The sequence below is a fragment of the Plutella xylostella genome, chromosome 22, assembly GCF_932276165.1.
Source record: "Plutella xylostella chromosome 22, ilPluXylo3.1, whole genome shotgun sequence".
NCBI classification, from domain to species: domain Eukaryota; kingdom Metazoa; phylum Arthropoda; class Insecta; order Lepidoptera; family Plutellidae; genus Plutella; species Plutella xylostella.
Window position 1 is genome coordinate 8872471 of NC_064002.1, and position 14846 is coordinate 8887316.

General features: G+C 41.6%; 2 protein-coding genes across 4 annotated transcripts; one reads left to right on the forward strand and one right to left on the reverse strand.

Moving 5' to 3' along the window:
• On the forward strand, positions 1 to 14006 carry LOC105391201 (vesicle-fusing ATPase 1). 3 transcript variants are annotated; one of them, XM_048629032.1, is made up of 19 exons: positions 1 to 155; positions 475 to 563; positions 851 to 980; positions 1309 to 1394; positions 1912 to 2057; positions 2574 to 2712; positions 3140 to 3282; positions 3684 to 3883; positions 4262 to 4303; positions 4627 to 4717; positions 6177 to 6379; positions 7530 to 7718; positions 8075 to 8207; positions 8787 to 8944; positions 9425 to 9535; positions 9887 to 9960; positions 10236 to 10331; positions 10554 to 10616; positions 11348 to 14006. In XM_048629032.1, exons 1-19 carry the CDS (start codon positions 144 to 146, stop codon positions 11481 to 11483), a joined length of 2241 nt encoding a protein of 746 aa, XP_048484989.1. In that variant the 5' UTR covers positions 1 to 143; the 3' UTR covers positions 11484 to 14006. The 3 variants fall into 3 exon arrangements, with proteins under 3 accessions (XP_048484989.1, XP_048484988.1, XP_048484987.1); XM_048629031.1 differs by lacking the exon at positions 4627 to 4717 and having other exon boundaries at positions 4262 to 4394; XM_048629030.1 differs by lacking the exons at positions 4627 to 4717; positions 10554 to 10616 and having other exon boundaries at positions 4262 to 4394; positions 10236 to 10394.
• A 74-nt stretch (positions 14007 to 14080) lies between these two features.
• Positions 14081 to 14748, reverse strand: LOC105391200 (transcription elongation factor 1 homolog). Its single transcript, XM_011562646.3, has 2 exons — positions 14426 to 14748; positions 14081 to 14344 (listed from the first exon to the last, which is right to left on the reverse strand). The coding sequence occupies exons 1-2, from the start codon at positions 14539 to 14541 to the stop codon at positions 14212 to 14214; spliced, it is 249 nt and encodes an 82-aa protein (XP_011560948.1). The 5' UTR covers positions 14542 to 14748; the 3' UTR covers positions 14081 to 14211.
• Positions 14749 to 14846: the final 98 nt, after the last annotated feature.

The following is a 14846-nucleotide window of genomic DNA, read 5'->3' on the forward strand; positions in this document are numbered from 1 at the left end:
TTGGATTTTATCCCTTGTACATAAATGCGAAAATGACTTTGAAATATTACTATGGTGCTCGTTCTGTCACATCATTCGACGTGAAATAATTCTGTCAAAAAGTGCAAAAAGTGAACTGGTAAATAAAACAAAAATTCAATAAAATGTCTTCAATGGTAAGTGTAAATAAGAAAATACAGCTTTAATTCTATACTATACTCGCATAGATACCACTTAATTCCTAGTATACCATTAAATCTAAGTTCTGTAAAACTTTTTTCAATATTTCATTTAATTATCCATCTCAACACTGTAGAATTAATTTTATCCAATGTTTATCTATTCATTGGTCATTTACGAACATATCAAAAGTGTTAAATAGCTTCTAATAAGGTTATTTCACGTTAAAATTTCCTTGGGTTATGTACCTGATGATGAAATTTAACTCCTTGTGATGACTTCATCCTTATATTAGTTTTTTTTATCAATTTACAGCGGATGAAGGCGGCTAAATGTCCTTCGGACGAGCTCGCCATCACTAATTGTGCTCTAATAAATCCTGATGATTTTCCCAGTGATGTAAAGTAAGTACCTATCTATGTATCATCAAATTATCATAAAAGATTAATTGGGTAGTTCCAGTGGGAATGTTTTGATTATTTAAAATGGAAATTGGTGAGAATTTAAAGTAAGTACTTACACCTTGACACTATCATTGTATTAAAAATCCATATTCTGATTCATTGCAGCAAACAAGAAATGGTTAATTTAAACATACAATCAAACATTGTTCATAAATTGAATGAATCCAATGAAACATAATTTGTTGCTGACATAATATTATACTTATTGTGAATATATTAATTTTCAGACACATAGAGGTGGCTACTGGCCCATCGCAGCATTTCCTCTTCAGTATCAAATTCTTTAACGGAGTTGAGAGAGGCACCGTGGGCTTCTCAGCACCACAGAGAAAATGGGCCATACTCTCTATAGGACAGGTAACATATACCTAATTATGTAGAATCTAGAATTTAGGTGGTAAAAAAGCCTAGCCCCCATTACATATAATGCTGCATTGTCCATCTGCCTACTCCTCAAGGAAGTACTGATGATGTGAAGTTGGTCATGAATTCATAATATGATTGCTGGTATATGGTGGTCCATTAACCACTTAATTATTTCTCACTTTGACTTTCAAAAGGAGGCAACCATAACGATATTCTTTTTCCAAAGTTGCCATTATCAGACTCTAACTAAGTTTGGTAAATTTGTGTGTATTTTTTTGTGGCTTCTTAAGAACTTATTAATAAGTTGATAATTTCACAGGTTATAGATGTGAAACCCTTCAACCCGAGGAGTGCAGAATGTCTGTGCAGCATCACACTGGAGGCAGACTTCATGCTCAAGAAGACGTAAGTTCTTCACATACTTTTAATAATTTTTGCCAGTTTTGTAAGAATTTACAAGTTTTGGCTACACTTTTCACTCTACTGTGGTGCCCGCACTAGATGTCCGTATATTAATAATAATAATATAATAATAATATGTGGGGACATCTCACACACGGCCATCCGACCCCAAGCTAGGCAAAGCCTGTGTTATGGGTATCAGACAGCTGATATATCTACACAAATACATAGATAGATACATATTAAATATAAATATCAACACCCAAGACCCAAGTACAAATATCTGTCTTTAAACAAATATCTGCCCCAGCTGGGATTCGAACCCGGGACCTTCGGCATAGCAGTCAGCATTAGCTTCGGCGCGTATCAAGATCACTATTTCTACTATATATCTGAAGTTTTTTGCCGCCAAAGCAAACTATCAATTATGATATGCGGCAACGCTACAACACAGACATTTCACACATGAAAATGATACAAAAGTGGTCCCAGCAATTAAAAAAACACAATCTATCCCCAGTACATCCCTGGACCCTTACGACTCGGACCAGATGGCGCGCGACTTCCTCATCCAGTTCTCGAACCAGGTGTTCACGGCGGGGCAGCAGCTCGCCTTCTCCTTCCAGGACAAGAAGGTGCTGTCGCTTGTTGTGAAGAACCTTGAAGGTATGTTCACTGGCTCTTTAACTATTCTTAATATAATTATCAGTCTTCTCTGGTTACTTGTTGGGTATAGACCTCCTTTTGAGTATCAAGTTTTAGGCTGCCTGTCCTCCAGAGCAGAGGCTATTGGAGCAGTGGAGGCAATAATCGTCTCTGGTGAGCAGGCAACCTTAAGGTTCTTTGCTGTATCGATCTTGTCTACTATTTCCCTGCACCCTTGCTAGTGTCATCTGACGATTTTGAAGGTGGTCTGCCTATTTATTAGCAGGCATTTATTATTGAGGTAGAACTGTTACTCTAGTTAATTCATTATTCAGAATAGACCTCCATATACCCTATTATCAAAAGCAACCAGATCCACTTTTCCAACCTCAAGCCCGCCAACATCATCTAGCACTTACACATATGTAATAACTATAACAATTGGCCCTTCATCCAGCGGTGGACCCTCAAGGCATGGCGTCAGACTCTAGCCCTTATATCTACACGATATAAACTAACAATTCCCTCCTCTCCCAGCGGTGGACCCTCAAGCCATGGCGTCGGGCGCGAAGGTGGTCCCACGCCGGGTGCGCTTCGGGCGGCTGCTGCCAGATGCCAATGTGCAGTTTGATAAGGCTGAGAACTCATCGCTGAATCTTGTGGGGAAGGCTAAAGGGTAAGCTTGTGAAAGTTGGTGTGTGTGTGTTCAGATGTTGCGTGGAATGTGTATCGCGCGCAAATATTTGTCTGATATTGACATGCCATGCCAGTGTCATAAACATACCACGTGTTGCTCTTATTATCTCGGATAATAAAGACCATCTTATTAATTGTATGGACGCGCCTAAAATATGTTTATGTACCTGTCATAAATAAAAGACCCCATCAACATGTTCTTCCTGATCCAATTAGCTTTAAAATTTATTTTATTTAGCTTTGTTATGGGAAACCCGCGTTGTCTAAAGCTATGTTTAGTCTATTTCTCGAGAATCATCTACGCCAACGCAATTCATATAGAGCTACGATATCTCGATTTCTCAGAGAGACTAATAACTATAATAATTGTATATTTAAAATATATGTCTCTTATTCTACAAATCCAGGAACGCCCCCCGCCAGTCCATCATCAACCCGGACTGGGACTTCGGCAAGATGGGCATCGGCGGCCTGGACAACGAGTTCAACGCCATCTTCCGGCGAGCGTTCGCGTCGCGCGTGTTCCCGCCCGAACTCGTCGAGCAGCTAGGTGGGTTTGTGCTGCCATCTGTGTTTTTGGTGGTGTAGTTTTGTGATGTTGTCGATGCGAAAATACGTTTGTCCGATTCTGATTCAATCGTAAAAGAGACAAAATAAGTATTAGAGTACCTATGAAAATTTGTTTCGAGCATATAATAATTATGTTATTGTATGGTTGGGTGGATAAAAAAATATGTACTTATATATATTATTATTTAGATAGTATATTTTAATATCTAGTTAAAATTTATTAGATGAGTTATGTAACCGCCGAATAGCGGTAAGCGCAAACAGTTTGAAACTAAGTTTCGAATTATAATCTAATCTATTGCATACCTATCGATCATATCGATCATATGCACTTCTGATATACATATAACATTCTATAACAACCTCTAATCCTATCCTCAGGATGCAAGCACGTGAAGGGTATCTTGCTCTTCGGACCCCCCGGTACCGGTAAGACATTGATGGCGCGACAGATTGGCCAAATGTTGAACGCGCGCGAGCCGAAGATCGTCAACGGACCGCAAATATTGGACAAATACGTTGGTGAGAGCGAGGCCAACGTTCGACGACTGTTCGCTGATGCTGAGGAGGAAGAGAAGAGGGTAAGGATTTCTATGATAATTAGGTATACAGGATGTTGCATACGTTTATTATACTAAGCCGACTGACTCAGGAGGTCATTCTGAACAAATTTTGTTCTACGACTTGAATATGAGACAGCTCAGTAAGAAGCAATTTTCTTTTTAATTCTTAAGTTCAATTGTGTAATTTCGCCTAAGAACTATACGACCTTTAGTAAAATCTGTATTAGAAAGGTATATCAATAATCCGCACAAGTTCTTCAGTCAGAAACACTCACAATTTATAGAGAGAAAAAGAAACTTATCTAACCTATAGATCTATAACCTAACGGCAGCCACATAAATTCACTTAATTCAAAATTGGAATTTTTGATAATTATTGTTATTACAACCCCTCAGTGCGGGCCCAACAGCGGCCTCCACATAATCATCTTCGACGAGATCGACGCCATCTGCAAAGCACGTGGTTCTACCGGCGGCAACACCGGCGTGCACGACACTGTCGTCAACCAACTGCTGTCTAAGATCGATGGTAACAACTTCTTCTTATTCCTAGCCTTTTCCATAAGTCATGTCACGCCATTTTACCTAATCATCTGTCATATCCTCATAAACTCCACACTCTCTCATATCTTCTTTCACACAATCAAGCCACGTCTTTCTTGGTCTTCCTCTCTTTCATGGTAAACACTGACCATGCTAGTGTGTAGCTTATGTGTGAAAGGCGAAAAGGGCTAACTCGCTAGATAGTCAAGCTATACGAGATCGACGCCATCTGCAAGGCGCGTGGTTCTACTGGCGGCAACACCGGCGTACACGACACTGTGGTCAACCAACTGCTGTCCAAGATCGATGGTGAGAACTTCATCTTCTTCCTAGCCTTTTCCTTATATAGGGTCGGCTTCGTGCGTCATGTCACGCCATTTTACCCTATCCTCTGTTATATGCTCATTCTCTCCACACTCTCTGACTGCCTGTAAGGCGGAAAGAGTTAACTCGCTCGATGGTCAAGCTAGACGAGATCGACGCCATCTGTAAGGCGCGTGGCTCAACTGGCGGCAACACCGTCGTGCACGACACTGTCGTTAACCAACTGCTGTCCAAGATTGATGGTAAGAACTTTCTGTCTGTGCTCTTATTATATACTTTGGCTGTTTTTAACAGCATGCGTATTTCATCACGCACGCGGGATGGCCGCCATTTTCCCGCGTCTCGCCTGCATATTAGTAATTAATACGAGTAAGTATGACCGCGTGCGGGGCAATCCCGCACGTTGTTAAAATCAGCCTTTAAGTGACATATAGAATGGGGTAACTTGATAGTTAATGAACTGCTGTCCAAGATTGATGGTGAGAACTGCCCGTGCTAGTGTGTAGCTTGTGTGAAAGGCGGAAAGGGCTAACTCGCTCGATAGTCAAGCTATACGAGATCGACGCCATCTGTAAGGCGCGTGGTTCTACCGGCGGCAACACCGGCGTGCACGACACTGTGGTCAACCAACTGCTGTCCAAGATCGATGGTGAGAACTTACTGTGCTAAAGTTGACCTTGCTAATGTGTACAGTCAGAAGCAGAGAAACCTGACCCTCCTCTCATGGTAACAAGAGATGGTGAGAACTGACCGTGTGTGCGTATGTATGCGTATGCATGTGAAAGGCGGAAAGGGTTAACTCGCTTGATAGTCAAGCTATACGAGATCGACGCCATCTGCAAGGCGCGTGGCTCTACTGGGGGCAACACCGGCGTACACGACACCGTCGTCAACCAACTGCTGTCCAAGATTGATGGTAAGGACTTACTGTGCTATTGTGTACAGTCAGCTGCATAAGTAGCTATACACTTTTGTACCTTGTCAAACTACCTAATAAACAAAACGTCAATGTTTGAATTAATGAATAGGCAGTTTGTCAGTTTGGGTACAAAAGTGTATGAAGCTACTTATGAAGCTGACTGTACATGTGTGTCATAGTAACAATGCTTCTGAGAGGGGTCAGGTTCGTCTGCCTCCGACTGTACCTTATGTGAAAGACGGAAAGGGGTAACTCGCTTCATAGCCATGATGGTAAAATCGTGTGCTGTCAGCTATTTATATGGTAATAAAACAATCCCTTTAATAGATGCCTTATGTTAAAAGACCTCGTAAACTGTTGTCCACAGAGGCATAATGTAATTAGTAATAAGCTTCTTTTATGAATAAACAAACATAAAAACATAATACTTACAACTTTTGAGCAGCATTGATGCGCCTCCATCAGCCAACATTATCTTTAATATCTGACCATAGCTTCTAATCAACCTGATACCGTCACCACCAGGCGTGGACCAACTCAACAACATCCTCGTGATCGGCATGACCAACCGGCGCGACATGATCGACGAGGCCCTACTCCGGCCCGGGCGACTGGAGGTCCAGATGGAGATCGGACTGCCCGACGAGAAGGGAAGAGTCCAGATCCTGAACATTCATACTAAGAGGATGAAGGAGTACAAGAAGATGGCTGATGATGTTGATGCTAAGGTGAGAGGGGGGTTTAATGAGTGTGGATCCTGCCGACTGCGCCATTTCTTTGAGGTTATTGTAGGTGTTGCTTTAATATTTTATATTTGGTTTGGAAATCATAAAAGAAGTACTATGTATTAAGCATCTAAATCTGATGCAATCCTGTAATGTATTGTTTTTGTTTTATCTGAACTATAAATCACATTAATGCTCCATTCATCATCTTCACTAGCCAGTCTACAAAAACACAACATTTTCACATGCAAACTCAAACTATGGACATTCAACCTCTTTTCACCTTTATCTACACAAACCCCCTTTCTCTCTTATCTACACCAACCTCCTTACACCCTTATTTACACCAACCTCCTTTCACTCTTATCTACACCAACCTCCTTTCACCCTTAACTACACCAACCTCCTTTCACCCCTATCTACACCAACCTCCTTTCCCTCTTATCAAAAACAACCTCTTTTCACCCTTATCAACAACAACCTCCTTTCACCTTTATCTACACAAACCTCCTTTCTCTATTATAAACACCAACCTCCTTTCACACTTATCAACACCAACCTCCTTTCACACTTATCTACACCAACCTCCTTTCACACTTATCTACACCAACCTCCTTTCACACTTATCTACACCAACCTCCTTTCTCACTTATCTACACCAACCTCCTTTCCTCCTTATCTACACCAACCTCCTTTCTCACTTATCCAAACCAACCTTCTTTCACCCATATCTACACCAACCTCCTTTCACCCTTATCAAAACCAACCTCCTTTCACACTTATCTACACCAACCTCCTTTGACACTTATCTACACCAACCTCCTTTCACCCCTATCAACACCAACCTCCTTTTACTATTATTTACACCAACCTCCTTTCACACTTATAAACACCAACCTCCTTTCACCCTTATCGACACCAACCTCCTTCACATTTATCTACACCAACCTCCTTTCACACTTATCTACACCAACCTCCTTTCACATTTATCACAACCAACCTACAAACACCGACCTCCTTTCAGGCTTATCACATCCAAACTACAACCTCCTTTCAACGAACTACAACCACCAACCTCCTTTTACCCATATCTACACCAACCTCCTTTCTCACTCACCACATCCAAACTACAACCACCAACCTCCTTCCTCAGGAGTTGGCAGCCCTGACCAAGAACTTCTCTGGCGCGGAGCTGGAGGGTTTGGTCCGCGCGGCGCAGTCCACCGCCATGAACCGGCTCATAAAGGCGTCATCCAAGGTGGAGGTGGACCCGGAAGCCATGGAGAAGCTACTGGTGGAAAGAGGGGACTTCTTGCATGCCTTGGAGAATGATATCAAGCCGGTAAGGAGTTTGGGTTTAATGAAGGGTGATTGTTTGGTGGGAGGGATAAGGTTTCAGATATGAAAAAACAGTCGATACAGATATACATATATATTTAAAATGCATGGAATGGTCTCCCATATTTCTATAAAAAGAAGATGCAGCTATGTATTTCTACCTACCTCGAAAGGCCGTTCATTGCTGCAACATGCAGCTGCGGTAGTTAATAGTTCTGCAAGAAGGTCATATTTAATTAAATAAGATTGCTACGAAAACGTTGGAGTGCATATAAGAGCGAGACCTATACATAGGAAAGGGTATACCCAACAATGTCCGATAGAGGCCATATAAACACCTGATGGTTTTATAAATTCCAGGCATTCGGCACAGCGGCCGAGGCGCTAGAACACTTCTTAGCTCGTGGAGTCATCAACTGGGGCAACCCCGTGTCGTCGCTGCTGGAGGACGGACAGCTGTTCATCAACCAGGCGCGAGCCACTGAGGCTAGCGGTAAGGAGATTGAGTTTTTAGTGGGATAGTTATAGCGTGCAGGTTTCTCAAATAAGAAGTGGGACGCTCTAAACCGACGTCCATGACTCTATGAATGCGAAAATGGCAGCACTAAATAACTCACGTTTCACGTCCCGCTCAGTCTATAGATACTGAGGCAAGCGGTAAGGATCCTTTACTATAGCTGGACTAGCGTTAGTCGCTAACTGTCTGGGGTGCGCAAAATTTAAAGAAGTTGTATTTGATACTTATGTAACCTAGTGAGACTCCTGAGCTTGTCTTCATTTTCTTTATCTAGTAGAAGGTTCACTCTAGCTAAAGGCTTCACATGAATAAAACTTAAAGTTGCAGTTGATACTTATATAACTTGGTGAGTGTCCGGAGTTCCTCTTCCCTTTCTGTATATAATCTAGTGAATGGTTCATTTTAGTTTTAGAGTGAATAAAAATCATAACTAACCCTCATCGCGTCCTTACTCCTTAGAGACGTTAAAGAACAAGCAAGCAATATTTTTCTCATAATGCTCTTTGCAAGCAAGCATATGCAATTTTTATGACTAACCCCCATTGTCCCCCCCAGGCCTAGTCTCCGTGCTGCTCGAGGGCCCGCCCAACAGCGGCAAGACGGCGCTGGCGGCGCAGCTCGCCAAGATCTCGGACTTCCCGTTCGTGAAGGTGTGCTCGCCCGAGGACATGGTCGGCTTCACCGAGACGGCCAAGTGTCTGCAGATACGGAAGGTGAGTTGTGGGTTGTAGTTAGGTTATTTTGCGTTTGATAGAGGTTTTACCGCAAGTGAATGAGGTAAAACTGTGTTTTATTTCTATTTGTGTGTGTTGTTTGACGTTATGAATTTATATATTTCAAACTTCTTTACATATTTAACACAAATTATACTGCGAAACCAATGTCAAAAAAACTCTGATTACCAATGCGTAGAATAAACTTTGTTGGTCCCCTTAGAGATGCGGATGAAATGCGTCAAAAATGCGCCATATATTGATGTGCGGTCGCTATTATTTGTATTTGTTTATTGTGGCAAATGCGCTCTCCGAATTCTCTTTTTATTATCCTTCGGTCTGTATTCGGTCATACATAAATGCAACATTCTCATTATTCTTTTACTTTCTTGTAATTTTACTTTCTCATTCTTCTTTCATGATCTAGGTAATTTGACTTTGTTTATTGAAATACATTTTCAAATGTAACCCTCTCAACAGTACTTCGACGACGCGTACCGTTCAACCCTGTCGTGCATCCTGGTGGACAACATCGAGCGTCTGCTCGACTACGGACCCATCGGCCCGCGCTACTCCAACCTTACCCTGCAGGTAATAACAACTATTATATGTATGTATTGCATTTTGGGTTATAAGTTTATGCATACGGTGAAGGTTAGGTTAGTTAGGTATAGGTATAGCTCCATGTAAGTCTATGAAAATATGATGGAATATAAAGTTTCCATTATTGTGGTACAGACAGTAAAAAGACCGCGTATGTAAATAACTAAAGCTTAGAAAGAAGGTTTAGTTTCCAAAGTTGAAAGAATGCTCTGGTTGAATGCTATGTTCGTTTTATGTAAATCAACCTTCCTTTAACGAAACACTACTTAATTCAGGAAGCACTAACTTGTCTCTTTTGCTGACTGTACACATTATTGAGCGGAAAATCAATGATTTAAGGCGCTCCTGGTTCTGCTGAAGAAGCAGCCGCCGCCGGGCCGCAAGCTGCTCATCCTGTGCACCTCAAGCCGAAGGTAATGGAATAATTACATTATACCGGGTGTTGGTAAATGTAGGTTGTATTGTTAGACGAAAGGTGGTCGTAGATAATGTGGTCATTTTAGGGCCTTACTATTGCATATTTTCAAGATTTAAGTATTGTAAAGTTGTTCAACATAGAAAATAAATGAAAATAAATAAATTGTAGACAGTGCATGCAAAAACACATGCTCTCTCTATAGCTCTACCAGATTACTGTGGAACCTAACCACCAATTCACTAAATAACTTTTCCTGACACTCATCCGCAGACAAGTGATGGAAGACATGGAGATCCTCTCCGCCTTCACGGGAGTCCTGCACGTGCCCAACCTGAGCACACCCGAGCATGTCTTAGCCGTGCTGGAGCAGAGCGACGCCTTCAGCAAGCGGCAGCTGCAGGCTATACAACACGACCTGCGCGGCGCCAAGTATGTAGGCCTAGCATGGGGGGCAAGACAAGACGTGACAAAAAAATTGACTTTAAATTGACGCGCTTACATCGCGCGGCTTAAGAGTGAGCGATAGGCAAGACTTTTGTCTAATCTTGTCTTGCGTCCCGTGCTAGGTATGCTGTTCCATTATTGTGCGCAGAGCGACGCGTTCAGCAAGCGGCAGCTGCAGGCCATCCAGCACGACCTGCGCGGCGCCAAGTATGTGGGGCTAGCATGGGGTGCAAGACAAGACGTGACAAAAATCTTGACTCTTGCTGTTACATAGTGCAGCTCAAGAGCGAGCGCTTCGCAAGATTTTGGTCTAATCGTGTCTTGCGTCCCGTGCTAGGTATGCTGTTCCATTATTGTGCGCAGAGTGACTCGTTCAGCAAGCAGCAGCTGCAGGCCATCCAGCATGACCTGCGCGGCGCCAAGTATGTACCCCTAGCATGGGACGCACGACAAGATGTGACAAAAAAAGAGTTAAACTTGACGCGCTTACATCGCGCATCGCACGGCTCAAGAGCGAGCAAGACTTTTGTCTAATCTTGTCTTGCGTCCCGTGCTAGGTATGCTGTTCCATTATTGTGTGCAGAGCGACGCGTTCAGCAAGCGGCAGCTGCAGGCCATCCAGCTCGACCTGCGTGGCGCCAAGTATGTGGGGCTAGCATGGGGCGCAAGATGCGCATGGCAAGGTGTGATAAAAGTTTTATTTGAGGAAGTACGATGGGAGCAAGAATTTTGTCACGTCTTGTCGTGTGTATGTGGCACCCCGTGCTAGGTATGCTGTTCCAATATTTATTAGGCTGGGCTTATGCTGGGATGCAGATGATGCAGAACCTCAGCACCCTCACTAGATCACTGATACCGCGCAGTACTTATGTTTGGTAGATTTCAGATTAAGATTCTCAAAACACTACCCAAATCCTAACTCTTACTTTCGCTTCCAGGATCTTCATCGGCATCAAGAAGCTCCTAGCGCTGGTCGACATGGTGAAGCAAATGGACGAGGAGTCGCGCGTCTTCAAGTTCCTCACAAAGATGCAAGAAGAGGGCGCCATGGATCTCGGCACTACCATACAATAAGACAACCGCCCTTAGCGATCACCGCGCCCCCCCGCGCCCGCCCCGCACGCACACACACACACTCACACACACATTCAAACACACACTCACACACACACAGCCACCGAGAGCTCGCCCTGCGCATGCGACCTCAGAAGCGTAGAGATAGACTACGATGACGTCAGCGAGTGCTCTGAATCTTCGAATGTAAAAAAAGCGCGAACAGCCAAAGGCAACGAAATGTCGCCGGTTAAAATCCCTTTATTACGCAGGATTAGAAGCGTCGAAATCGTCTTCGAGGACGAAATGTCGTTCACCGAAACTGCGTACGAAGATGCGACGGTCGATTTGATTGCGTCGGATAGTAGCGATGATTCGACGAAATGCGTTGAGGATCTTGAGCATTTGCAGGGCGAGGCGGAAGACTCGGCCACTCTGAACGCCGACGTCGAGTCGTCGGATGACACTTCTGTTTCACTGCCGAAAGATGTGGTCGTGAGCCCCGTTAAGTCCAAAGTAGAGGAGCAAAGTGAGCCGGCTCCAGAACTTTCGACGGCTAACGAAGATGTGACGCTGTCTCTGAATGTATCAGAAGTGGGTGACTCCGGTCGTTACACCGAAGAAGCTAGTTCGTCTCACGTCGAAATGGTTCCCGTTTCGAGTTGCGACGATGCGTTGCTATCGAATTCATTAGATGCCGTCAAGTTGGACGATAGTTCGTCGGCGGCATTTAGTGGGTATACGTCTGAAGTCCGCACTTTGTTTGAGGACACGAATAGGCTCTATGAATACATAGACAGTGACAGCGGCAGTTCAGACGACACGGCGTTGTGCGACTCAGATCTACTACATATCAAGAGCCTCACGTCAGTCCATTCCGACTCGGAAGACCAACAGACTCTGTGCGACGGTTCCGATCTACAGTACGACTCATTCGTCGACATGGGAAAATTTTAAACTACCTGTATCAAGTATTTAATCTGCAATGTAAAGGCGGCTGTTCAATAATCTTATAGTAAGGCATTGTTATGTACGCTTCAACTCGGACTCATGTATTGCTTTTAATTTTATATAATGTACTACTGTTTGTTGTATTTAATCGTTGTTGTATACTTTCGGGTGAGAGATTATGTTATATGTAACTTGTGTATTTGAGATTGTTGTAAATGAAGCACGATGGAGTTATGAAGACACATTCCACAGGTGGTCACAGACTGCACTACCCGAGTCCTGTTTTCTGTAGTGTGTGATAGTTTTACTGTGAGCTGTCCGGCGCAGGAGCCTCCCTGACCTACCTCACGCAGCTTCGTCTCGGGCCGGTGGGATGCGGGCCGAAACCATGTCACTTGTACCATATATTATGTATCTTCAGTCGTTCTTTACGTGTTTTGTAAATATTATTTCCATTTGTAGAAATATTTGTAAGTATAGTTTTGTTGTTCTATCTTGAACCTATGACATGGTGACGGCAGATCCAGGGGTTGTCAGTTGTGTTAGTAAAGTAATTATGCTAGGCAATAGCTCAGTTTGTTGATGTATTTCACAAAGAGTGATTATTTATTTCGGTTTGTTAATTATGTAGTTTGAAATGCAGCTTGATGATGATGTTTTTAATTTTAATAGGCATAATGAACAATATATTATGTAATATTAACGATTTATAGTAATTTAAGAGATAATGTTGTCAATTTCAAATCTATAAGGATAAAATGCACTGTTTGAGCAATTGAGCATATTTATGGATTGTTATAAATAAGTAGTCTGCTTCAAGTAGCAACGAATATCAATATAGTCATGAGTACAAGAGTATAATTACTTATAGAAAATAATCACTAACTTAACGTTGCACTTTAGAAAGTTTATTTGGCACATGCTGGAGCAACTACTTAAAAATATAAAATTTAGTGAATGAATTCATGTTATACTTAAATCAAAAAAATATTTGAATTGATACATTGTAAAAGTACCTGTTAGTATCACAGTGAAACTGTAAGCTGCCAATGTTTGATTTTTATTAACATTTATTTTAAAATGAGAGCATTTAAAATACTATCTGAAGACATAGGTACAAGGACCATAATGCAATAATTTATTTACTAGGTTTATATTAATTTCCTTTCTATCTATTTACATAAACTCCTCCTTCAATGAAAGGTAATGGATCCAAATCTTTAAAAAATATTCTCTCTCTTTGAATAATCTCCTTAATTGATAATTATAATCAAAACTTGCTAACTAGTCACCTCTGACTAAACATCTTGGAGATATAGGTACAGTTGGTATCCTCTTGAATTTTAACTATTATGTTCATTAACATTCCATGCTACATTCACTCATCGCCATTAAATGCTATTGTGTACTTAACTATTTTCTCTTTAAAAGTAATAAAAGTGTGGCTTGCTTTAGGAAGCTTTAGTAAAATTAACTCAGTAGAGGATAAATGTTTGGAAAATCAATAATTTTATCTGTGAATGTGTGATGCTATAATGAAATTATGAATGTGAACTTGTATAGTTACTGTTGAGAAATAAATATGTAATTATCAATCTGGCCTTTGATTTATATCAATCCTGTTGAAGTTGTGTTGAGATTCTACTTAGGTTAAATGAAAAACAATATAATCTTAATGATTTATTAGCTTATATAAAAATCATATTACTTAATATTATCATTAAAAATCATAGTGCAATAGGGTCATCTCTTAAAATGACAGTCAAACAGAATGAACACAACACAGTTTGGTCAGAGTTCAGTTAGCACTCTCACAGGCATCCACCCAGTCATTATACACATCTATAGGTTCAGACAACACATTGGTTGTTGTTTGGAAATCTTCTAGACAAACTCGACACTGTATTCGAGCTGTATTTCGCGCTCGATCCCTGAAAAAAGCAAAATTACAAATTAGGGACAATACATTAGGGGTCAAAGATGGAGGTGATAAGAATTGTTATAAATCTTACATTTTGACTTCACAGGACTTCTCATGATTGCAGAAAGGGCAATTGAATTGCTGATCCAAAGGTTCTATGGCTTTTCGCTTTGGTGGAGGCTTTCTTTTCGACTTGCGGCGTCCCATCTTAGTTGTTGATCAAGGGTGATACAGGAAAGTATCTAAAACCTTAAGTAATATGTGATTGATATATGAGAAATTAAACTTTACGCATTTCTTTATTAAACTGCTTATTATAGTAGTAACGTTTATTTCAACTGAAACGATAAGAATAGAAAAACAATAAAAATACACTCGGCATCCACACGGCCAAGTCAAAAACTCTAATCAAACTGTCACTGTCAACTGTCATGATCTGGCAAAAGAAACACAGATTCGTTTTTGACAAACCGAGAGAGCGTTCTTATTCTGAGGTTTTTGGTTATCTACGC

Excerpts from the sequence above, each read along its gene's own strand:
- LOC105391201 (XM_048629030.1), top strand. Across the intron at positions 9,536-9,886 it reads ACTCCAACCTTACCCTGCAG|GCGCTCCTGGTTCTGCTGAA; the intron begins GTAATAACAACT and ends CAATGATTTAAG. Across the intron at positions 9,961-10,235 it reads CTGTGCACCTCAAGCCGAAG|ACAAGTGATGGAAGACATGG; the intron begins GTAATGGAATAA and ends ACTCATCCGCAG.
- LOC105391200 (XM_011562646.3), bottom strand. The coding sequence starts at position 14,541 with ATGGGACGCCGCAAGTCGAAAAGAAAGCCTCCACCAAAGCGAAAAGCC. Across the intron at positions 14,345-14,425 it reads AAGTCCTGTGAAGTCAAAAT|GGATCGAGCGCGAAATACAG; the intron begins GTAAGATTTATA and ends TGCTTTTTTCAG.